The sequence below is a fragment of the Athene cunicularia genome (genome assembly GCF_003259725.1).
Source record: "Athene cunicularia isolate RWA chromosome 7 unlocalized genomic scaffold, athCun1 chr7_part1, whole genome shotgun sequence".
NCBI lineage: Eukaryota > Metazoa > Chordata > Aves > Strigiformes > Strigidae > Athene > Athene cunicularia.
This window is the reverse complement of record NW_020799107.1, coordinates 11,778,104-11,803,261: the sequence shown is the minus strand read 5'-3', so window position 1 is coordinate 11,803,261 and position 25,158 is coordinate 11,778,104. Positions and strand designations below refer to the sequence as shown.

General features: G+C 49.2%; 1 protein-coding gene across 27 annotated transcripts in view; it reads right to left on the bottom strand.

Moving 5' to 3' along the window:
- Positions 1-25,158, bottom strand: part of PCBP3 (poly(rC) binding protein 3) — a 57,506-nt gene that overhangs the window by 15,158 nt on the left and 17,190 nt on the right. For 6 of the 27 annotated variants that reach the window (XM_026852262.1, XM_026852285.1, XM_026852264.1 and 3 more), the window contains 10 exons: positions 15,334-15,405; positions 15,015-15,038; positions 14,033-14,065; positions 13,254-13,370; positions 12,741-12,872; positions 12,326-12,454; positions 9,396-9,539; positions 6,486-6,527; positions 2,186-2,264; positions 1,364-1,423 (listed from right to left, as the gene is read on the bottom strand). In XM_026852262.1, the coding sequence (XP_026708063.1) occupies positions 1,364-1,423; positions 2,186-2,264; positions 6,486-6,527; positions 9,396-9,539; positions 12,326-12,454; positions 12,741-12,872; positions 13,254-13,370; positions 14,033-14,065; positions 15,015-15,038; positions 15,334-15,405 (832 nt within the window). Of the gene's footprint in view, positions 1-1,363; positions 1,424-2,185; positions 2,265-6,485; positions 6,528-9,395; positions 9,540-12,325; positions 12,455-12,740; positions 12,873-13,253; positions 13,371-14,032; positions 14,066-15,014; positions 15,039-15,333; positions 15,484-20,694; positions 20,785-25,158 lie in introns of all 27 variants that reach the window. The other 21 variants (XM_026852266.1, XM_026852287.1, XM_026852288.1 and 18 more) reach the window with 13 other exon arrangements.

Below are 25,158 nucleotides of genomic sequence, written 5' to 3'. Positions count from 1 at the left end.
GCTGAAGTCTGCACAAAACAGCTCCTGCCCAGATTTTACACAGAGGGCAATGCTTAATGCTGACTTTATAGCAAGTTGCACTGGAAGAGACATTTCACCAGCCCTGGATAATCTTTCATGCTGAACCTCTTCACTGTGTGGGGCAAGGTGGACTGCACCTAACACAAAGACATGTCCCTCAGGGGGCTGGTGTCCCTGTCTCTCAGCCATGCAGTAGGCCCTGTCTCTCAGCCACACAAGGCTCAAGTCAGTACCAGCCTGGGTATGACAGAAAAGGTCTTCTGAAGGGAGAACAGCACTGGAGATGGGCTCAGAGCAGCACTGAGGCACCCAGAGGAAATGCAAGCTGGGCTCCTCAGATTCTTAGATAGGGCTCCCTGCCTGATGCTCAGATGGCATGGGTGCTGCTGAAAGCTGGGGCAAGCTTTGGTACTGCACCACCCCTGCATCACAATGGCCATTGAGGAATGGCCGTGTCTCTCTCCATTACCTGGAGACAGTTTATTTTAGTCTACCAGATCCTCCCTCTCTGATATGCACATGCAGTCCCCACAGCTGTAATGTTGGGATGTCAGGGCAGGATTAATGCCTTGGGTGAAAGGGAAAAGCAGGGCACACAGAAAACAAGGCTGTGCAGGCTGGTATCATGAAATCTATCTTTGCTCTAGTCTTGTGTGTTCTATTTACTGGGGCTACGTTTGCTTCCATTGTTAGGCCATGTCCCCAGACTCTTTCAAGGCAGGCATGTCATGAGCCCTGGATGGCTGCAGAGCATCTGTGTGTCCCAGGTACCCCCAGGGAGAGGTCTGACTCACATCACCTGTGAGCCTCCAGGTCTCAGGATAACTCCTCTAAGCAATGGTATGTTGTAAAAGATAAGCATGATTGGCATATATGGATGAATGTGTGGGACATTTGAGATCAAAAATTCTCCAAGCTTACAGCAACGCTTTGGCTCCTCAGGGTCCTCTCCCACTAAAAATGCAGCTCACCCTGAATGGCTTAGAATTGTGTCTTGTTTCTGTTCCCACAGGCATTTTGCTACTGTTTCTGAGCAAAGTTTATACAAAATTAAATGAAAGAATAAGGGCAATATCTCTGATGTCTTTCTGTTACACAGATGGCAGTTATACACAAACATCAAAAAACTAGGCAATAAACTCCGGGCACTTCTCTTTTGACATGCTGTACAAAGGAGAATAGCAGGCACAGTGCTGCCCAGTCTCTCCCTGCTCAACAAGAAGACCTGCCGTCTTCTCCACAAATACCACAATTTATCTAGGAGCACAACGATGGCACAGTCCTATTTAAGAAACATATTTCAACAGACACCTGCTTATTTCCCTGTAGCTTTGTGTTTTACCTGATGATTGGCCCATCAGATTTTGAGCTTCTTCGGAGGAATGTAAGGGCAGCTTTTCTCCTGAAGAGCAAAGAAGAAAGAGGTTTAATGCTTTTGCCTTCGAGGAGATAAGCAATGTCACTTCATCTAGGAAGCTCAAAATATGATGAACATAGTGTCAGAAAAGGCATTTCCAACCAGAACTTTGACCACTGAGTAAGAAAAGGTACTGTAAGCATCTTCATCCCCTGAGTTCTACCTGCTTCCCAGGTCACCATGAAAACGCCAGCCCTGGGGACAAGGCTGCTGAGCCACATCACATCTGGCTGTCCTCCCATCAATGCGGCTCTCTACAGCTGTGGCTCCTTCCCATTGCTGTCCCCAGTGCGGGGGTGCCGTCCTGCCTGGCTCAGCACCACTCCCTGCAGGTGCCAGGGCAGCATCCCCAGCTGGTGCTGAGCCGTTCCCCCTGGGAAAATGGGGATGTCCCACCAGGGTCCAGATCAGCACACGGTGGGAGATGCTATCTCCTTTGGCTGGGGAAGGTGTGAGACTGGTGCTCATCGCTTCTGCTGAGAAAGCCAGCAAAGCTGGAAGCAAGGTAAACGTGGCTTCGCAGGAGCAGTTCAGACGTGCATGGTTAACGGCTGAGAGCTCGCCCCTGATGACCATAACCCCCAAACATTCATCCTGTCTCCCTGCTAACCTTTCCCCACAGACATTGCAACTTCAGTTTTACTACTTGCCCTGCTTGTTTCCATAAAATAGCATGAGTTTAGAAAGAGAGAGAAACTCTACAGGTAGGAAGAGAAGGATATCTAGAAAGGGCATGTGGGTACGTACCAGGGAAAGCGGGGGTGGTCTGTCCAAGGGGAGTAAAGGGGGTTTGCTGCATAGCCAACTGGTGGAGCTTGGTCAACTGCTGAGGGGTAGGAGGGACATTAGAGCTAAGAAGGTTATTGTCATAGAGTACAACAAGTCACACTGAAAATCAAGAGCAAAATTATAACGGAAGAAGAAAAAGAAAACAAACCAAAAAAAAACCAAACCAGGAAGCCATGGTGAGACATGGCAAAAACATTAGCAGAAGGACTTGGCCTGGGTAAAATGCAATAAAGCCCAAATCTTTTGCAGAAGTGCTTGGTCAGGGTCTGAAGTACAATACCATCAAGAAGCCCATTCTTAGTTTCTGCCCCTTGCCAAATGGTTCAGCTCCTTTGCTGCGAGTGAGTGGCCACCACAGCGCATGGCCGGCTGCCTCAGCGGTGGCAAGGCTGCTGCCTACAGCACTTCCAGCCGCTGCCTTTCCCTCCCAGGCTTCACAACCTGTGACAAGAAGCTGCTGCTCACTTCAGGGCAGCTTTAGAGCAGAGAAGCCATCTCAAAGGCACTGCCAGGCTGGTGGCCATTGGGTGCCAGAAGTCAGAAGACCCTCTTTATGCTACTGGAGCTGCAGCATGACCACTTGTCCCCCAGCAAACACCCTCGAGCTGCACTTCAGATGGAAAATGCCTCTTGGAGGCAGACAAACTGTGGCTCTTAACATCAGCTTACAAGAGCAAGTCCCTTAGCAGTACGAGGAAATACGGGCTTCAGCCATGACCAGTAGGTATTTCAGATCCTTGTATCCCTTGTTGTGCTGGGTAGATTTTCATGCCCCGTCAGGAAGCGGTTGCATACAGAGGAGTTTGTTTGGAATACATTTTGTGCTCTGTTTCACTGCTCCAAATTAAAAAAAAATAAATATCAATAAACCAAAAGAAAACAAAACAAAGTGGGCTGCAATCTAACAGTGAGCAGGAGGGGGTCTTTATCACCTCCTGCTGGGAAATTTCACAGCTGCTTAGAGGGTTGCCAGGATCTCATCATCCCCCAAATGCAAACCACTCATTGCACCTGTCCCCTCCCCGACAAGGGAGAGGAAGGAGTTACAATTTCCATGTTTTTGTGGCTAGGGAGGTAGCGCAGGCAGGTCTGGCTGGCAGCAGTGAGGGAGAAACACTGGAGAGAGAAGATCTGGGGGGCTGACCACACCGGGGAAGAGGCTGGAAGGAGGCAGAGGAGAGGGGGAATGCCTGTACGTCCGCAGAGAGGTACCCGAGGGACCCCTGCCTGGCAGAGGTGTGAGGATTTCCAGTCTCTGACTGCTCAGAGGAGAGGTCTCGCCACCCCGTGAGAAGAGGAACACGCCCACCTCCCCATGTGCAGCATGGAAAATAAGTGAAAGGTGTGCTATGGCACCTTCCTGAAGAAAGTCAGCTCCGCATAGGGCCGGGCATGCCACTGTTCCTGCAGGTAGCAGGGACATCAGCATCTGCTGGTTTTAATTTAAGAACTACCCTGTTTTCTACCAAATTAAACCCATGTGCACCGTGTTGGTGGAGCTCCTCGTTACAACCAGTCCCACCAGCAGGACTCTAGATAAAACCTCCCGCCTCTTTGCTGGCACTGCTGCAGAGCACTGGGGAGGCAGAGCTCCTTGGGCTTCAGCTGTGCTGCAGGGTAGGAGTCCCACTTTGCCTGACAGAGGAAACACGAAAATCCTTTCTAATTGTGGTCTAGGATATTTTTAAGACATACTTTGGGTAGTGGTATTTAGCAAATGCCTGTAATAACAGTAATAAAAAAGCCTACAAGATGAGAGGATGGCTACATCTAGGTGTTAAAGTGAAAGCTGCTTGCAGTGCATGAAACACCTCCTCTCCCAATTCCTGTGGAAAGCTGAAAGCAAAACCCTGAGAGCACTTCTTCAAATTCTGGTTTTCCCCACACATCAGAGGGGAGTTCCCCCACTGGCACTGCTGAGAGGGACAGAAAAGGACAGGACAGGACAGCAGCACTGGGACCAACATACAGTGAACCGAGCATCCCTAGGTACCCATAGCAACGCCTGGTGACATCTCATTGGATGCCAGTCTGGTGCATACCCAGGAGTGATGACCTGGTTTGGGAGGATTCCTGCGCTTGACATTTATTTCACTCCCAAATGCACCTGAATCCCGACTGCCATGGCTGTCTTTTCATCTCCCACTGCAAATTTTGTGAAGGCAGGTAGCTACACATCGCATCCCAAATGTCTTACGAGTACCTGGACAATGCCAAAGCCCTTCATGAGACAAAACTCCTGTGGACCTGGGTGGGTTTTTCCCAGCAGAGAAGATCAAAACAGGATCTTGCTTTTCCCAAGGCAGGAGTTTGCATTTTTAGCTTTGGCATTCAAAATTCTGCCCACTCTGCAGTCACAGGTCTGCAGAAGGCATCCGCTAAACACAGACACCTGAGACAGCAAGGGCAATGCCCTAAAATCACATTCAAGAGTGCACTGAGCAGTGTTTAAAATTACCAGTCCTTGCGAGGGAACTATGAGAGTAAGGATGGAGCACATGGCCCCTGTACAAACAAGTTCTTCCAGATCTAGGCATAGATCTGGGAATAGGGCAGAGCACAGCCAACAAATGTATGAAATGTATTTTATTCCTGTCAGAGGAATATAATAACTAATATAGTAACTAATAACTAACATAATACCTAACCGAGGAATATTATAACAAGGAGAACACTAAGCTGTCAACACCACTTGCAAAGAAAAACTGTGACAAAGAATATATTGATCTACCCTCGCTAAATAAGCAGGTTTATTTATTTATATTCCACTTAGGGAGCAAAAGTGAAGCCCACACAATTAAGAATATTTCTGAGGAAACATCACGTCAGACTATTGAAAGTACATTCATACTGGTGTCGCACGGAAAGCCAAAGCCTCAACTAAATTGGGTGAAATCACTGCCCCGAAGATCCAAATCCAGCCTACAGCTCCTAAGCGCTCCCACGGGGAGCGTGCATTCATGGTATTGGACAACCTTGCCCGTTCTCAATCATGCAAAAAGTAATCCCATGGCTTAATACCCAACACGCCCATCAGAAAAAGGAACACCAAGCTATGTCAAACTCTTCCCATGCATGGGATGACTGGAGAAGGCTCTCCACCCAGATCACACCACTTACAATTAAGCCGCATCCCCAGAGCGGCACTTTGTACTCAGAGCCCACTTGACTCACAGGTGTGCCAGCAAGAAGGGGCCTCTGCAGTGGGACTTGCCAGGTATTTTATCCTCTCTAAAACACATTTAGAAAAGTCCAGATTTTTCCAAGAGTTCCTCTGCACGTGTCAGCCATGACAACTCCAGAGGCTGAGCAGCTGTCCGTTGATGCAAAGGAGCTGCTGGCATTGCAGTGCTTCGCTGTTGCTTTTCATAGAGAAATCCTTTAAAATAGACTCATTTTCTCTTTCTTTTGGTACTTTTACATGCAGACATGCCAGCAGTTGTTCCCTACATGTCCCCCCACAAATGTGCTGTGGCTCCCTGACCCAGCCCAGGCATAGGAGCCTGCACCAGCATCAGCAAAGCCCTCTGGCGCTGCAAGTCTGAGCAGTGACTGTCTCGACACCAGACAAAGGGGAGACCATGCTCACGATGCCACCCTCCCTGGGCGACTGAAAGCCAAACCTGGTGAGGCAGCCATCAAACCCAGGGTGACCACTTTGGTCTGAGGTGCAGAGACCTCAGCATGGTGAGATCCAGCACCACAGCAGGATCCGCATCCTCTCCATCCTGCCGGGGGACACGGAGGTGTTCGGCCCAACTCAGCATCTGCTTCTGAGTCACCCAGAGGAGGACCCCCAGAAGGCATGTCTCCCTGCCCAGGCTTCAAGTAAGAAAGCACACACCGCTGGAGCTCTGGCTTCTCCCCACCCCATCAAGGCACTCAGCACCCAAATAAGCTCTTGGCTTACCAACATTTTAAGGACAGGGGAGAAATAGAGAGGAAAGTATTTTTTATTCCCTCTCTTTGCATGTTTTGATCATTTTGAGGCACAAAATGCATAGAGTATGGTTTGTCTCAGAACAAAGGGATAGCACTGAACAATGCAAACAATTTAGCATCAGGCCAAGTCCTCAGAATTAATAAAGTTTAGTGCTAACAGGTTAAAAGACTATTCAAGGTATTACGGATACTACACACGGCCAGTTACTTTGAAAATGTGCTATTAATATTATTGTCTAATATTAATATTATGTGAATTAACAGTAGCATGCAGGTGACATAAAAGGGTTATAAGAAAAATAAGGGTAAAACTCACATCCGGGTGTGGAATAGCGTATTGTCCCTGAATTGTATAGGCCTGCAAAGAAAAAAAACACACGTTATTAGGGCTGGTAGGAGGTGGTAGCAAAGCCCCATGCCTCCACAGGGACTGCTGTCCCCAGGATTTGCTCCTTTTTGCCTGACGTGGGCTAAAAGCTGTGAATGCTGGGACTAAAGAGGACCTCAGCTCCCACCCTGCTCTGTCTGAGATGCTGTGTTACCCCCAAATAATGGAACACGGGGAGCCGAGCATTGTGACACCAGCACACCTCTCCCCTCACTCCACTGTGGGATCTTGAATTTTGACTTAACCAGTTTAATTTTGAGGCTGGAGGGCATGAGGGAAGAAGCCCTTTCCATGCGCACCTCCCTGGCTAGCCCAGGGAAAGACCCCCCATGCTGCATTAAATCTGCTGGGCCAGCGAGTTGTTGGGATGGGAGGGAGATGTACTCCTTCGATCGAAGCTGGAGCACACTGAGCTACCTAACTTGATGGACTTGGGCTCAGTTTGGCTTTTCCAAAAGGATGTAACAGCTCTTTAAAGGTACCAGATTTGCATGGAGTGGGAAGACTGGGCTTCTCTGGACAAAAGATATTAATGAAATCAGAATTATCTGTGTAGTGGATGCACAGTAACATCACCTTTGCACCTAAATGAGATCCTAGAAAGCAAACCAGTGCAGTGAGTCTCTCCATATTTTCAGGTGCACAACTCAACATGCTTTACATCTACCCAGTATATTCCAGTGCTCTGCTGAGGGAAAGGCACTGCTGCGCAGAAAGCCATCTGGGCAGCACTTTGCTGTATCAGCAAGTGTGGACAGGGCTCAGGGACAGACTGCCTGCACTGCAATGCCTTTCACCAGCTATAGCTGACAAATCCATGCAGATGTCTGCTAGGCAAATTGTTTAGTGCTTTTCCCATCATTTGTATCAATCCTTTCTCTTTTGTAAATAACCTGAAAATAAGCATCACTGTGGGTACAGAGCCAGACACTAGAGAGCCTAATATTTAGGACTTAACCAGCTAGCAAAACGTATCTCACTGGTTGACACATTATTCAGATGATTCTGAAAGAAATGGCAGAACAGATGGATAACACTTTAAAAAGGGAGAGTAAAGATAGCCAAGAAAAAATTAAAAATCTCCTCTGAACCTTCTGCAAACTTGCTGCATCATTTTCAAACAGCAAAGCACTCTGTGAGGAAAACCCCTGAAGTCCTGGAGGAAGGAGGCAAAGCCCCACGCCATCCCCACATCTGCTGGCATCCCAGCTCAATGGGGACGTGGCAGAGGCCACTCTAAAAAGTTCAGTCTTTCCTGGCAGTTTAATTTGGTGGTTGGTTTGTTTTGGTTTGGGTTGGGTTTTGATTTATTTATTAGAAATATGTATTAGAACAAGCTAATTAAAGGCAGGAAGGTGTCTTGGACAGATGCAGACCTGCCTGCGTGACCCTCTGCTTTCTGACATTACACATGGACGATGGGGCTGATCCCTTTGGCAGCTGCCACTGGCCACCACGTCCCTCAGCCTGCTGAGCTCCTGCAAACTCAACTCACCCCAAGCACCCCGCAGCACCACTGACTATCACCTGATGTTCTCTGCCCACCCGCACTGTGCCACCCTCTCGGGCAGAGCCAGTGCTCCCTCAGGAGCAGCAGGGAAGAGCTCTCATTTCAGAGATGGTTGCTTCTTCCCATAACATCACTTCTGTGCAAGACACCAACCATTCACCAGGAGAAATGCTACCTCCATCTTACTCTCCCTTTTGAGAAGATAAGTTCACCAAGCAGATGGACTCAAAGCTCTTTTCCAGGATGGCTGATCAGACCAAACGACACACTCCTCCTGATGCTGGCAGTGACTAAGAGATACCAATTCAGCATGCTGTCTGTGCTTTGGGCTTTGCCCTTCTGCTATTTATTATGGTTGAGGAGAAATGAAATAACTTGTGTGGAGCTGCTCTGGATGTCATTAGCTGTAGCTTCGTGGTGCTGGCTCTACCTGACTGCTGGAGCTCCTGGGAAAGTATCTGCTGGTGCACCACGGCATGGTGGCTTCTACAGGCAGGTCCTCAGTCAGCCGGTGAGGTGAGTAGATGAGGTGGAAAAAGCAAGGGTTCGAGTCCCCTCTTTAAAAGCAGCTGCCTGCTTAACAGCTCATTTCATAAATCACAGGTTGCAGGAGCTGATTTTTGTTTGCAGAACAACCACCAGCTCCCATGGCATGTATGTGCTATGGTTATCCTGCAAAGGAAAAATCTGCCATTGCTTCCTAAAGGTCTCTAGAAACACCACATCATGACTGCAAGCCTGCAGCCCGACCACTGTGCAATGTCACTGAAAGCAATGCAATGCAGGCTCTCCTGCAGACAGAGCTAAGGCCCAGCTTTGCAGCAGAGGTTATGGGAATTTCAGGGGAAGAAGCACCCCAGACCGGCTGAGCACCAGTGATGTGGACATGACTCTTTCATGGAGGCTGTCCTTGAACAGAGGCTCAGCACAGTCCTGGGGTGGCTTGGACGAGCCCTTCCTGTCTTGGATCAACTACAACTATGGAAAGTTATTTTTAATTGGATGCCAGAAAATAAACACTTGGAGCCACTGTGAGAGCATGGTTGCAGCCTCATGTTCAGGGAGGCTTTTCTCATTTCCTCCTTTACAGTGGTAACTGTTGGTGAATACTGAATTTCAAATGAATAAATGTCTATTGAAGAAAACTCCAGCTTCCCCTGGCTGGCCCTTTTCTTTTCCTCCAACAGCCATCACAGGATCTAAGCCATCTGCCCGGGCTTGTAAACTGCCAGTGGTTCTGCAAAGAGCTTTCAGTCCACCTGCCATGGCACACAACAGATGGGATGACACCATGCAAGTCAGAAGGCAAGAAACCTGAGTGCACTAACGGGCAGCGGCTGGTGCTGCAGTAAAAGGCTGAGGTTGGCAGTGGAGGCTGCAAGCGGGTCGGCTCTTACCTGACCACCTGCAAAAATGACAGGGGTGGAGGCGGGCTTTGGGCGGTAGGGAATGGTGGCACCTTTTGGTGGGGACTAGGAAAAGGGACAAGGAGAGGGAGAGAGAACATTAGAAGAGCTTTCCTGAAACAGCGGCAAAAAGAGTGTTAGAAAGCACCCGACAGAGCACGGCCCCCGGGGCCACCACCAGCAACACCCACACCAGGCAAACCGCGTTTCTGGACAGGAGGACATGGGGGCAAATTGGTGTTTAATGGACAACAAGGACAACCTGGGGTACGGGAAATCCCCTGACAAGACACAGGCCCCTGTATCACTTCCTGGACCTCCACTGCCTCCCTTGCCTCCACTCTGCTCTCTGCAAACTGGTCTAGATCTAGCCTGATGCTTGAATGTAGTGCCCTCCTCAAAACACCCTGAGGAGACCCTCAGGCAGCAAGATATGGAGGTACACTCACAGACCAGGCTTTTTAATCCCTGGCTGCCAGGAGGCTCCTGGCACGGTGGCTTTCTCTGCAGCCTGAGAGCTCTTGCACATTGACGGCCTGCCCTGGAGTCATACCAGTCCCACTGAGCACCAGGAGCTGTGGCGTGGCATCGTGAGCATGGGCGTCAGAAGGAGTGAGCAGCCGGTCCAAGTGACCCGGCACGATGCTAAAGCTCTTTGACCCCTCTCATCTTCCTCACTGCCTCAAGGGACAGGGTCACCTTCAGGATTTGGTTTGGTCTATCACCACTCAAGCTGGGATGTGGGTGGCCACACAGCAGATGCTGCAAATCACCTTCATTGTTGTCTAGACCTTCCATGCCCTGGCAAGACAAGTGGCAGTGATCACTTTGGCCAGAGTGCTGAGCTCTGGAGGAGCCAGAGGCTGGAAACCCCTCTCAGATGGCAACACCAGAATTTCCAGAGATCTTGTCCTAGAGCTGCATGGTGGTAGTATTCCTTGTGAGCAGACAGACACCAGCAGCAGAGGCACTGATCCGTATCCACTCCCAGACCTCCTCCTGCGGCCGTGTGACCCAGTGCAGCCCCACTCTGGCTGGGCAGGACATCTTGCTCTTTGCTGCTGTGGCCTGACCGGTCCCTGAGTAGGTCCAAGCAGAAGCTTGATGGTATCTGATGCACATCAAACTGTAGTGATGCATCTTGCTGCACCATACATGGGCTCTTCTCACCCAAGTTATCTCTGTCAGTTTTCTCTTGAACATAACTAACAGGCCATAGAAGAGATTTTAGAGGTTTCTAGGGATCAGAAGAACTTTCAGATAAAAGTCTCTAGGTTCTATCCGAAGTGAAATGACCAAGATACTGCTATGTAAAGACAGGCAATATAAATTACACTATCTCATGGAAAATTTTTCATTTTTTCTGTACATTCTTCTAGATATCCACTTGTAGCCAAGTGACATATACAAATCTTCCTGCTTAAGCACAGTCTGAAGGAAAGCTGTATGATCAAAGCACAGCCTCTATAATCACAAACCTGCTTGCTTTTTTTTTTTTTTTTTTTTTTTTTTTTTTTTTTTTTTTATTCTGTTACAAATCTTGGAGGGGATGTGAGGATTACTGTGGTAAGATAATTTAAGACGAAAAGGTTCTGAGGAGCATCTCTGTGAACTGTTAAAGTCAGAAGACTTCCCACATTTCAGACTGCAAGAAAATTCATGAGTTTTTCTCTTTCCCATTGCTGAGTCATACAGAGGAGCTGCATCCCTTGCTTTGTCAGTCAGAACAGTAGTCATGAAAGACTGTATACACACCTGCAAGCATCACCTTGGGCCCATCTCTGCTGCAGTCCAGAGCATAACCTGGAGTCACCGCGCAGCTAAATTGCACTCCTCTGGCAGTACAGTGTACCTGCCTGAGCATCACTACCAACAGCAGTGTGTAATGTGGCTCATGGCAATTCCTCCTTAGCTGTGCTGCTGCCAAACTGAAGTTGCTTCCATTTGGTTTGGTTTCTCCTCCACCAAGCCTTGCTGTCTTTGTCTGAAATTCCTGCAGCATCAAATGCACTCATCCCTGCCATGAAAGGGCAGTGGTGTGCAGGCTGTGCAGCAAGGCAGAGGGGCCTGACATCAGTCTGTGCTTGTCTACCTCTGGGAGACACCAGGAGTGGAAGATATAACCATCCTGTTGTCCCAACGTGTTTCCTTCTGGAGCTTCTCCCATCTGAAGTAGTAGGTGTGGACGTGGGGCATCTGGGCATGGTCATCCCTGGCAATAAGCCATTGGTACAGGAGCATCTCTCCATGGAAGAGAGCTTCAAGCTCCGCTCATCAGCATTTCTCCCAGAAAACAGCACCCTGGACACACATCCATGCACCCTACAGGCCATGCTCTCCACCAGCATTCCTCACTACCCTTCCTGTTGTGCCTCACTGAAGCCTGGATTTGTGCTCCCAGTGTAAGGGATGAACTGGCCTTCTCCCAGCCATGGTCCTCATGGGGCCCTGTGAGGCCTGTGCAGAGGAGGCCAGGCACATGGCGGAGTGGCTGCAGCCTACATCCCCTTTCCACAGCGCTCTGGGATACCAGGGACACCAGGATATGTCTGTCTCAGCCTTCCCAGCCTCTTCCAGTACCCCTCTCTCCCAAAGCCACCCTGTTCTGCGACACAAACCGTCTCCTTTGGGGCACCCGACCAGGCAGGTTTCCAGTGTGGGACTGTAGAAACAGTGGACAGTGGTGGGGAAAACACACTAGGTGGGTTTCAAACGGAGGTACCAGGAAATAAGAGTGGTCTGACAACACATGGTGAAGTGTACGAGAGACACACCCCACAGCTCCCAGCGCTGCTGTGGTTCCAGCTGGGATTTTTTCCTATGTACTTTACCCCCTTTGTTACAGACTGTACCTCCAGCATCACCACACAGATCTGTTTGACACACTGGATAATTGCGTCGGGTGTCCCCGAGATTGTCACCGCCCGCTCTGTGGAGTTGGGCAGCATGTCCCCCGCCACTTGAACCTGAGCACCTGTTGACTGGAGACAGAAAGAGAGAGGAGGAGAAATCCCACAGCTGAGTGCCTTTCCTTGCAGCCAGCTCCAGCTCCGGTGCCACATGCCTCCCAAGAGCTGCACTGCCCTGCACGAGCCCAGATTCCTGCATCTGCAGGAGCATGCTGGAAAGGTCCCACGGGATGCTGCTCCTACATCAGCAGGACCATCCTGGGAAGCAGCATGATGCACGATGCTCGCAGAATAAGGATCCAAGATCAGCTCCGAGGAGCTGTGATTACATGCAATGATGAAATCAAGTCTGACTTACCTCCCTGATTTCCTTGATCTTAGAGCCTCCTTTGCCGATCAGTGAGCCACACTGACTAGCAGGCACAACAAGTCTCAGTGTCACTGGAGGTTTGCTGGTAGCAGTGCTGTTGCTCATTGAGTTGGTTATGTCCTTGGGAAGGAAGAATGCAATGCATCGGCCCTTGGTACCCAAGCAGATCCTGCCAACCCAAATTCCCTGGGCCAGAAAAGAGGGGTCATGGTCCCCAGACGGTGGGTGGTCTCTGTCTGCAGCTGCATCACTGCATCCCTGCAGTTAATTAACTATGAGATCTCTGGGACAGTTCACTGAAGCTCTGTTCTTGCCTAGTTAGAGATGTCTGGAAGGTTTTGTGCAGCCAGGCACCACATATGGGTTGGAGGTACCCATGTCCATCTGCACTGCTGGACCCAGCAGTGGTCACACTGGAACTCTGCTCGGCTGGTGGGCCAGGGGTCTAGATGCAGGCCCTTTTACTCTGCCTCCCTGAGGGAAAGGGCTCATGTTGCTCACCTCCTCAAATTTGTAGGCAATCATGGCGAAAGCCTTGAAGATGGCATCAGTGGGGCCAGTGATGGTCACAATTCGTTCAGGGCAGTTTCCCTCTGAGATGTTGATCCTTGCTCCACTCTGGAAAAAGAAGGGCAGCCCTGGAATAGCCACAGCCAGGCAACCCACGGGGATGTGCTGGAAGCACAGTCCTTCCTCTGGGTCAGGTCCTGTCCCAGATCGGTCCCTTGTCATCCTCTGTGCCAGCCTCATGGCATCCCATCTAACCTTAAAAACTCCCATCCCTGCCCCCCATGATGCTTCCAGTGCTGCCTTACCCTGACCCTCAGAAAGGGTTTCCAAGCATCTGCTTTGCATCTTTTACCGCAATGCAAACCCACACAATCAAGGTAAGACAAGCTCATGGCATCATTATAAAAAGAAGAGTGTTGCTTACAGATCTGATAACTCTTTGGTAGCTGCAGGCGCAAAGACCTTGGACAAACTCAAGCATCTTACAAGTGACTTAATTTCAGTTTTTCGTTAAGAGCGAATTCTTGGCTCTGGAAAATTTCCATTAAATGTGATAGGAGTTTGTTGAGTACGGAGTGAGAAAACTAGATCAAAGACCTCTGAACACAGATGTCTTGCGTGTCCTGACCCTGGGACCTACTGCACGTATTGCACAGGGCAATGTGTAGCTCTGGCCGCTGTGCTGCCCACTGCTGGACAGGACAGCTCAACAGCCCTTCCTACTCCTCTCCCCTTCTCCTACAAATAATTTTACAGATCAGGTTCCTCACCTCCTCACGCATCTTCTTCACAGTCTCTCCTTTCTGAAATAAGAAGCAGAAACACAGGCTATTACTAAAAATTCAAGACTTCTACCTTCAAAACAACCCTTCCAAACATGCATCTCTCTAATATGTGGCAACACGTAGCCAAACATTTGGGCAGCCTGGTCCTCCATCCCCACGTGATGGTCAGATGCAGAGCTGAGGGTGCAAGCTGTTGTAGTCCTGCACCCTGTGTCTGTAAGACATGACAGACAAACAGCTACTAATGCACAACTTCAGCTTCCATCTCCATTTTTGTGTTTCCTGTTAGGAGGAAAAATGCACAGGAAAAGCTCAAAAACTCATCAGGTGTTGAGAAAAGCTGGCACCTCCGAGTGGCTTTGAAGGGCAGTTATCTAGTACCTACAGAGAGATCTAGTATCTTTATATCCAGATATAAAGCAGGTACAACTGTGAATCTTTCCAGGGCTGGACAGGCTGATGGAAAAATAAAGTGCAAGCATTTAGAAGAAGGTGTTTGTACCGCAAATCTTTGCTACCACAAAACTGCCTTTTAAAAACACCAAAACACAAATCCTATATAACCAGGACTTTCCAAACCACCACGGCAAGCACCAGGGAGCAGAGCACCTTGTGAAGCTTTTCTGCACAAGCTAAATGGCCTCAGAGGGAAGTGAATTTAAATGGGTTTGCACGACATTTCTTAATCTCTCTTAATGAATATATTTAATTAACACATCAGGGCAACATGATCATAAACACCCATTTGTCACCACAATAAAGCAGCTGGAAACAGCACTAGATAAGTTTGGTCTTTGATCCCTCTGTGGGTCTCTGATTGCTTCTGTCTCACAAACCCACAGACAAGCTCATGCACACTGAACATTTAAGGGACATTACAGGGAAGAGGTAACTGTCATCTACCACACCAGAGGCAGCAAATCGTGCAGGCAATAACATTAAATACATATTTAAAAGACGTCCTTACCTTTCCAATAATGCTTCCAACTTCCTACAAAAAAAAAAAAAAAAAAGCCAAACACAAATGAATTGACATTACAGAAAGTGAAGACAACCCAGCCCAACCCCATAATGCAGCAAAGACCTGGTGCACAGTGTCCCCAGCAGAAGGACAGGGTGGGGGACAGGCACGAGAGGGACCAGGAGCGCTGTGCCACCGTGGCACCCTCCCCATCAGCAGAACGATGCCTGCTCCCTGCAGCCTGGGGCTGGCTGGACTTGGTCACAGCTGGAGCAGAGGCATGAGAGGGAGCTGTGAGGAGACTCCCTCACACAGAGCCCCTTACCTTGCCATGCATTAACAGCCGGATGGTGAGGGTGACGTTCAGGCCGCCTTCGGAGACCTTGGACTCCATTTCCTACCAGGGGACGGGAGACGTGTGTTAGCTGGGAGGGCAGCCCTGGCGCAGAATGAGACAGCACCACGGCCGTATCACCTGGGGACAGAGAGGGAGAAAGGTTTTCTCTCAAAACAGGCAGGTTTCTTGATGTGGGATGGAGCCTGCAGAGCAGCAGAGAATGGGAAAGCCACAGCTGGAGGAGCTGTGGGGAGATGTTGTGGGCTGAGCACCTTCATGAGTGCAAGTCAGGCAAGCTGCTGGGTGCAGGGACTATGCTGGGTGCGAGCCTGGGGACAGCCCGTAGCTCTGCTGTGGCTTTGCTACCGGATTTATGCAAAAGCTACTGTGGGATCAAAGACTCAAGTGTCTGAGATGGCACAGCCAGATGTCTATCCCACACCTGCGTGAGGTGAAAAGCAGCTGTGCCCAGCTGAGCATGTGCATGAAGGAGCAGGGAGTCAGTGGAGCAGCTTGGCCAAGGACTGATGGCTGGACTGGGACTTAAAATACCCAGGGCACCTACCTAGCAAACCAAAATTAACCGTTTCAAATGTGAATGGGCATTCAGAAAATCAAAAGCCAGTTTTTCAGTAACCAGGAAATATCTGACCCCAGGAGCACAGAGTGGGAAGGATGGAGCTGGTGTCCCGATTGCTACACATCTGCGTTTTCATCCCGACCTGTGGGCACCCTAGCTGGGCACTGGGTCTCAGGATCAAGCCATTTCCAACCATTCGTGCTTTGCATGGATTTAACAAAACAAACCTCTGCGAGTTTTCCCTCTGCTGTCATGTTCGTTTCCTTTCTCATTCTCTCCCTTTCCTCCTCTGCCCTCTAGAGGGAAAAATGCCACTTATATTTTGAAGGCAGGGGAAAAAAATCGTAGAACAGCAAATCCTTCCTTTTCCTTTCCTGATACCTCTTTAGTAGCATGTCTGCGTGTGGACCTGGCATATGAAATGTCTCTGCATTTAGTAGCATGTCTACATTATTGCTAGGAGCAACCTAGCCCACTGCATGGGGTCCCCAGTCCTGTCTCAGAGGGAGGTGCCAGCACCCTTCTACATGCAATGCTGAGAGATCTGTAGCAATTCTCCCCCACGTTGTTTAATCTCTCAGTATATATCAGATGGGAGATTTTTCATCCTGGTCACAAGCATCTGGAATTTTCCTTTGCTCAGACGTGGATTTTTGTGACCAAAAAAATGGGAGGTAAACCAGTTCTCAAGTATTACTTTAGTGCAAAGAGGCAGTCAGGATGAATGAACAAGCAGCAATACACAAATTATGGCTGGGAGATGGGTTTGACGTAAAGCCTCTTCCAAAGGGCTACTGTGAAACCCAAAATGGATAAAACTCACACGGTTAACTGGGAGACGGTGTTCCCACCAACCTAACAAAGACCAGCTCACTGATAATGAGTTTACTTATAACCTACTTGCAAACACTGATCTTGAGGCCACTGGATGTTACAAATGAAAAAAAGTAAAACCCTCACAAGAAGTGTAAGAAATGAAATGTGTTGAAGATGCCAAGCCAAAAGGCACTGTTAAGGTTGGGGAGGAGAACAACATTTCTGAGGAAGAAGGTGATGTTAGGTACCAGAGTAATGAGAACAAGCTGAGACACAATAACACAAAGATCATGAACTTTCTCTTTCAAAACTGAGCCCACTGCAGGTGAACGATAAAGGAAAATGAATAACTGGTTGTGTTGGTTAACCCCAGGCTGACTCCTGTGCATGGGAGGCAATGCTGAAAAGGATGAATGGGCTGATTTGTGGATGTCAGTGTTGCTAGTGCTCCAGATGTACCAGTAGACAAAGTGCCTGCACCAAAGAGATGCCCTCATTGCACAGGTGGACAGCCATCCCCAGGCATGTCCTGCCCCAGGAGCAGCCTAGCTCTGCCACAGGGAAAGAAACACAGCCATGACACCACTGCAGCTACCCACAGGGCTGTGCACACCAACACAGTTTCTGCAGCTCCCTTTCCTGGCTGATGAGCATCCTCTGACAGCACAGCCAGAGGAAGGCAGAGGCTGTTCACAGCTGATGGTCAAGGCATATTCACAAGCAGTGGCTTTGCCATCAGGGTGATGGACCCCAAAGCCCATCTGGGTGGCTGAGGTGCTCTGAACCCAGGCACATTCTTGTGGCAGCAGGACAGCTGGCAGACCCAATGAGGTAGGTCACGACTTGCCTGCTAAGGACCAGCCAAATTTGCCATTTTGCTTTCCTACAGTGGCAGTGCTTATCACGGGAGTGTCTGCCATCCCCTGCTCCACATCCCTCACAGAAGGAACCCTGCATCAGACCATTATGTAAATGTTTCCAATTGATTGAAAAAGTGGGTCATGTGTTAGTCAAATGCTTCTGGCTTTAAGATTTATCAGCATTATTAAATTAAACACGCTTCATGCTCCAGTGAGCGGGAAAGCTACATTGGCCTTTTCTTAATCATACTAGTGAAAGGTAAGTCTTTTATATGGGGGTTCATAACCTCAATAGAAATGATGGGAACAATAGAGCTGAGGCATTTACCCTGGGTGCATGCCTCCCCCCACAGCCCTCATTCTTCACAGACAAAGCACTGGGAAAAAAATTATCCCCCAAACGCCATTTTGAGCATTTCAGAGCATTCCCTGCCTGGAGAGAGATCCATCTCGGACCCTTCCTCTTCACCATCATATTCTGCCTACTTTACAGCAGTTCTGAAATGGCTTCTTTGTCCATCTACTTGAAAGCCCTGAGGACACCATTACATTGAGTCTGATGGATAGAGTAGATCCAGAGTCCAACTCCAACCCAGTGCAAAGCAGGTGCAGCTCTGCAGAAGTCAAAGACACAGCACTAGGAGACAGAAGTGTTGTGTTTGGCCCCAAAATGGAAGTTGCACAGCGAGCCAAGTGAGGCTCTTCTAAACACCATGCCCGGGCAACGGGGATGAGGATGATGGAGGACCGGAGCAGCATCCCCCCATACACGGCCATTGCGAGGAGCAGTCAAATGTCTTTGCACTGCAGTGAGGAGAGTGCTGCAAGGTGCGGAACATGGTGTCTGGTGCCGATGTTCCCCAAAACAGCTGGATAATGTTATTTCAAAGGATGATCCTACTGCAGAATAAACAGTTTTTTTTAATGCAGCTGCATTTTGGTAGAGTGCTTGGAGAAGGCATCATCAGTACTCAGAGCAATCCAATTCTTCCTTCTCCCTTGGTTTTGAGATTAAATATACTAAATTCTGGGAAATTTCCTTAGTCTACCAGAAAGTCCCTATGTCTGAAAAAGCAGCTTAGGTACCAGTGACCAAGGAGGAGAATAAGAAGGAAAATGAAAACCCAGAACAGCAGAAAGACCAATTTTCTCCATGTGCAAATATCCACTGATTTTTATCCTTTCCAACATTTTAGAGGTCGCAGCTATTGCCTGAGCTGGTCGTCTTGCGTTTACACTTGCTGATACCTCACAAATACTCACGCTCTCCTAAAATTCGAACAAAACCTTCTAATTAGGGGAATTCTGAACATTGTGTATTAAATTAATTTAATACCATGATCACCTCCCAGATGGGAAACAGCATGTGAAGCAGAATAGGGGGAGGGAGCCCGAGCTCTAGGCTGGACTTTGTTCTCCAGCCGGGTTTCCAAACAAGCTGGAAAAGCAGATGCTGGGATCCCCACAGCCCCCTCCCGACAGGCGATAGCAGGGGGCTTGGCTGAGCTCGGGCAGAGCCAGTCCCTCTGCAGGCATTGGGAGTCATTACTGGCTCTGTGCTTGCTGAAGCCAGCCCTCCTCCTCCTCCTCCTCCTCTTCCTCCTCCCTTGCATCCCCTTGGGGTCCCCGGGCACGTTAGCCACGCGCGAGCAAGTCCTGCGGCGCAGCTCCAGCAAACGCTGCCTACGCCTCCTCTGCAAATGCCCAGTGGAGAGCCAAGGCATCTGCTGCCAGTACTGGGGGGCAGCTCCCCCGAGACAGTCCCTGTTGCCCCAGAATGCAGCCGCAGCAGCCTGCGTGTGAGACAAGGTGGCTGAGGCTCGCATAAACAAGCTCCATCACAAAACGGTTCCTTTTGCTTTGGCGCTAGCATTGCTGCTGCCTGCAGATCCCAACTCCAGACGGAGGGTCTCTCTTATCTGCACTAAAGTCACCCTGGTGCTTCTGCGACATACCGTCCTGCCAGAAGACAGGCGACACACAAGGTAGAGCTTATTTGGTAGATCTTGTCATGGAATATTCTCATCAGCTTTACAAAGATCAAATTTCACTGCTTCATCTAGGTATTTGTTTTGGGCAACAGCAATGGTTTTTTCAAGCTGTCTGAAAACAAACAGAGAGGACAACTCTGCAAAAATGTCCCACAGGCATACACCACCCCCCACCCCGACAGGTTTGGATGGAAAGTTCACAGGCACTGCCAAGCAAACTCAAAGAAGAAAGTCTCCGTCACTCCCCTTGCCCATCACATGCCCTCCAGAAAATCACATGTTGTTGACAAGTTTGGTCAGTGCAGGCTAATAAACTCCAAAACCTTGGAGCCCTGTTGACAAGAACCCTTGTGGACCTGTGCAGGTAAAGAGCAGCGTGGCCGTGGCACCGGTCTGTACAGGAACGTTGTGCCACCTACCCAGAGGACTACTCCCAAGACCCTACCCTGGAGCATCTTGGTGGTTGCTCAATGGCAATGCTACCCTAAAAAACATCCAACACGCTTCCCAGGCTCTCTGGTGTTTCAGGAGCCCCACCAGCAGAATGCCAGGTATTGAAGACAGCCACAGAGTTTCACTGTCCTTCAGCACACTGCAATATGCTACGGCACGGCCCAGATTTCTGATGTGGTTGGCAGATTTTCATGTTGGGGATTAACATCTTGTCCAGAAAGTCCATCCCTCAAGACAGCATTTTCCATTGCGGGGGAGGTAATGTTTAAACACCTCTGACCTCTCAATACCTCCTTCACAAGACTCAGACCAGCATTTTCTGACCTCTGGAAAATGAAAGATGTGCTAAATGTAGAGAAAAGCAAGGGAAGCCAGGAAAGAGGCTGCTTTTCCAATATTTTATGCTTTTTAGCTTGCTTTCCTGAGGAGCACTGCCTGTCCACCGCAGGAGCTTTCTCCCCACTCATTTCCCAGTGACTTGATCCTGCCATTAAGACCTAATCCGGCGATTTCAGCATTATGTTTTAGTGGCTGGGAAGCACCATGATGCAGCGAGCTCAGGATTATGACGACAACACAGTCTGGCCTCATCAGGACAGGGGTAGAAGGAGAAAAACCGCTACGGCAGAAAACCAAAGTCAAGCATTACCTTAAACTCAGGCTCCAATTGGAAAACTTATCAGCCACCAGCAGGCTTTGGCTGCCAGAAGACGAAGCCGTGAGAGGACAGCAACACCATCTACATGAGCAACACCAAATGCCTTTCTGCAATAAAGCTGCATTTCTAACTGCTACCATTTTCCACAGACTGTAGCAATTTTGGTTGACCTTTCCTGTTACTTTCCAGCTTCAGTGAAAATATCTTAGATATCTCTAATCAAAAAATAAAAAAATACCTCCCATGCCAACTTGATACATCAGCCAGCAGTATATCCTTGCTGCTCACCTGTCCTTGATCTTTCCAAGCATCACAGGAGACAAATGTCCCTGCTTCTGCCCTCACAGCAGGCATCTCTGGAGGCTTCATTCTGCCACCTGCTCCCATTTCCCGGCTCTCCTCTGGGTGTCTCCACCCATGGCCCAGGCTGTCACTTATTGGCTGCTGACAAGCAGTTATAACCTGCCTTCTCCTCTTGCTTGTGTGCACCAGAGGGCTCTTCCAGTCTTGCTCACCTCTGTGCCAGTTACCCTAATTACTACTGCAGGGATGCAAATGCACCTTCCTCTGGACCCTCAGCAACCTCCCTTCCCCTCTCTGCTCTGCTGGCTCCTCTGCCCACAAATGCAGTGCCAGGATCACCAGAGCAACCTCTCCTGCTTCCTCATTTGCTACCTCCATGTATCAGGTGGTCTTCTAACTCTTGCTTCTCCCACCAACCTCTTTGGTGGCTGCAACTCTCAGGAGCTCTTCTCTATTTCTAAACAATTATTTCCTACCACCCTTCATGTCAGCCTGGTTTTCTCCCCATATACTCTGCCCTCTGAAGATCAGGGTTGGTTTTCTGCTCTGGGAGAGACACTGAATCTAGGTATTGTTATTAGCCAGAGTTCAGGAGCAACTGGTACGATGACTCATCACTCCAGCCCTGTCACACAGCAGTGGGCTCAGCCACATCCCAGCCAAATGCACACCTCTGCTCTCAGACCAACCCAAAGATGTGCTATGCCTGCTCTCCCCTCCAGGAAATTCCCAGCTGCTTTCCTGGGTTTCTCCTTCATCTGGTGCACCCACAAGCTGGTATCAGGCTGTGCATTCTGCTTTGGGTGTTGACCATGCCAACCTTATTTGCGCTGCTGATCCACCTTTTATTTGTAGGGTTTTAGTGGGGTTTCATGCACTTCAGAGTGATTTCTGACCTGATGGATAGACCAAGTGGAATAGAAATGCAGTATCGCACACTTCCAGCACAGTCCAGGAAAGCTGGCAAGTCTCTATAATGAAGAATAGCATAAACCCCTGGCTCCAGTTTGTGGACATTGGAAAACCAGGGAGGGATTCCAGTGAGAGTCCCTGCTCATCCTCTGAGCACTGTGTGGTTCATCACAGCCTGCTGCTCCGCAACAGTTAACCAAGACCAGCAGCAGCCACCCACAGAAGTGCAACCCTGGCATGGCTGGTGCACACATGTTCAATCATGCATGAAATCAGGCCCCACATGTCAGATGGTGTTAGTCTCCACCTTCTCTAAGGCAAGCCGGGTCTAAGGAGAATGACCGGCTTTGCTGCAATGGCAGTGCCATTATTGCAATGTTTTTTGTGAAGGCTAGCAAACAAAGTTGCAGTTTTCTCTATCAGTCTTCCCAGGATGAAGGTCTTGAACATAATTTCATCCCATGCGACAGGACATGAGGGTGATAGCACCTACCTCTTGCCCCGATACATCTGCAGGAAACAAAATTTGGAGGTTTATGTGAATTACTAGGTTTGGAGGAAATGTAGGTAGCTGTACATTGAGAGAGATATCTGCAGAGATCTAAAGAATGCAGAATTTCCATTCATTCATATGAGCCACTGCTGTGTTACAAGCAGAGGCTGGACAACACAACAGTGAGGGAAATTCATTGTAGTAGGAGCAGACTATTAGATGTCCTTGTGCAATCCAGGAAACCCTGTCTGGGCTGACTTCAGGGCTCTTTGATTGTGCCAATAAAACCAGTATTTTCTGTGAATGTAAAGCTGCTTAAGTCAGTGTTAGGTTAATCGTTGGACTAGATGATCTTCAAGGTCTTTTCCAACCTAGATGATTTTGTGATTCTGTGAAGTACATCAGAAATTTTGCCCTATGAGGTGATGAGAACCAATGCTCCTTGCACTACTCAGTTGGGTCCATTACTACTCAGTGGCCAAGAGCATCCTCAGGTGTCTGTGAGCCTTCAGCAAGTGCTGGATGCACTCAAGATCCTATGTGCTGAGAAAATAACATTTTCTGGGATAAGGAATGTCACTCTGTCTCTTTTGGTCTGCCAGAAGATTCAGATAAAAATGACTTATTACAGTTTTTTCTTGAAATACTGGCTGTTCCTCCATGCCCAGGCCAACGTTTTGGAGAGGCTGGAAGCAAGGGCCCCACAAGAGCTACTGCTGGACCACTGAGGACCAAGTGTTTGCTCAGTCTCCGTTCAGCCCAGGTGCCCTGGTCATCTCAGGAAAGGCAGAGCCAGCAGCACTGCATTGCACCCCCAGCCTGGACCCTGCCGTGAGGCTCCGCACTGCAGAGCAAGGTGGATTCTATTGAAGCATCTGAGCAACAGGAAAAAAATCCCAAGGATTTCATGAATTAGCTGAAACAGCACTGCCCTACACTGTGGAGATGAGGAATATGACTATTTCAGTGCCATGCTCCACATCTGCATGCATGAACATGCAGTGGGACATGGGAAACACTACTAGCAGTGTTGCTGAGGGCAGCTGGGCCACACCGCTGGAGAATGGAGAAACTCGTGTGATGTGAAGAGAGCCATGACACTTCATCCAGCATTTCTGCAAGCACCAGCAATAAACACCCCCTGGGATGAGCCTTCACAGAGCAGGGAAATGCCCTGAGTGGTAGTACAGGGGTAGCAGTAACAAGGCTGTTAATACTATCCTACATGGCATTGTCCTGAAAGAGCCAGGGAAGCCTGGGGCAGATGAAATAATTTGAAGATGGCTGGGGAATGCTCCAACCCCCCATGAAATATTTATCATCAACATTCCTGTTAAACTGCCAGGTGACAACCCAGGTTGGGGAAGCTCTTGGAGAGCAGAGCAAGAAGCCAAAGTGAGCTGGGCAAAAAGGAGAATAAAGATGCAGTTCAGCCAGGCAAAGTACCAAGCTTGGCTGTGTGCAATTAAGTGCACAGAAACAGAGGAAGAGCACTCCATTCACCTGAAAATGGCTGGGAGTAACAACTCAACTTGCAGGATCTGCAGAAGGAAACCAAGAACAACAAGGTGGGTCTTTACAAGAGATCCAGCCAGCAGAGAGCAACCTCAGATCCTGGGATCAGCAAACATGGCCCACAGGGAAGGGCTGGAGGAACCAAGGCTCTGCAGGAGAGGTGGGGGGTGGGAGATAGGGCAATGGTCTTGAGTGAGGGACTTAATCTGCAGTGAAGAAGATCCAGGTCAGGTGCTGGAAAAGAGTTTCCCCACAGCTATGTGCTGTTGGTGACAATGTTATTCTGGCAGTCATCATTGTTTAAATCTCACAAACATTTCCGTGTTTGCAAATAAAGCTTATATCTGTTGGACAACTGCACTCATAAACTTGACTCTGAGCTATGCCCAGGGTGGGTCATGCTTCAGGGATGCACCCAATTTATCCCTTTTTGCCCCCAGACAGAGGCTAAGGAACAAGACCCAGAAGACACTGCCTCGCACAGGGAGATGCCCCAGGGATGCTCTGTGGGGACCGTGCATCATCTCCGAAGAACCTGTGTCTTGTTCAAAGGATGCCAGTGCAGCCAGCATTGGAAATACACCCCTCTGGAGATCAAGAAGTGAGACAATCAGATAGTAGTCCCCCATGTGTCAGTTTTTACAGGCCATTTTTCAGGGCAAGTCCAAAGGACGTCTAAAAAGAGGATGCTCGTGGCCATACATCCATGCCTGCTGTTTATAAAGGAGGAGAGACCACGGAGAGCTGTGTGGGCCTCAGAGGACAAGTGGCTTGTCCTCCAGCAGCCTGGAAATAAGAGGGCACTGCTCTGCAAAGACCTTCAGGCACACTCCTGGCATCCTTTTAATGGGGAGGGCAGGCTGCAGCGGAGAGCAGAGCACCGTCGGGGTCTTGGGAAAGCAGAAAGCAATGGGCATGTTTATCCCACTGCCATGCCAGAGAGTGCACAGCCTTAACCATAACCTTGAGGAGGTAACTCAGTCCTCACTTAAAAGAGCTGAATGGACTTAACCAGCACAAGACTTTTGCCCATGCTGTTTCTACACCACTGCTGTATGGATGCATGCATGGCCTCAGCACCCCCAGAGCAGGCACCAAACCATGCCATCACTCTTTTCTTGACCCAGCCACCAGGAACATGGCCTCTAGTCCTCTCATCCCTCTCTCCACCTTGGCCCATCATGCTGTACACCCTTTCAGGCACCCTGGAGAGCTGGGGGCAGGGGGGGGGG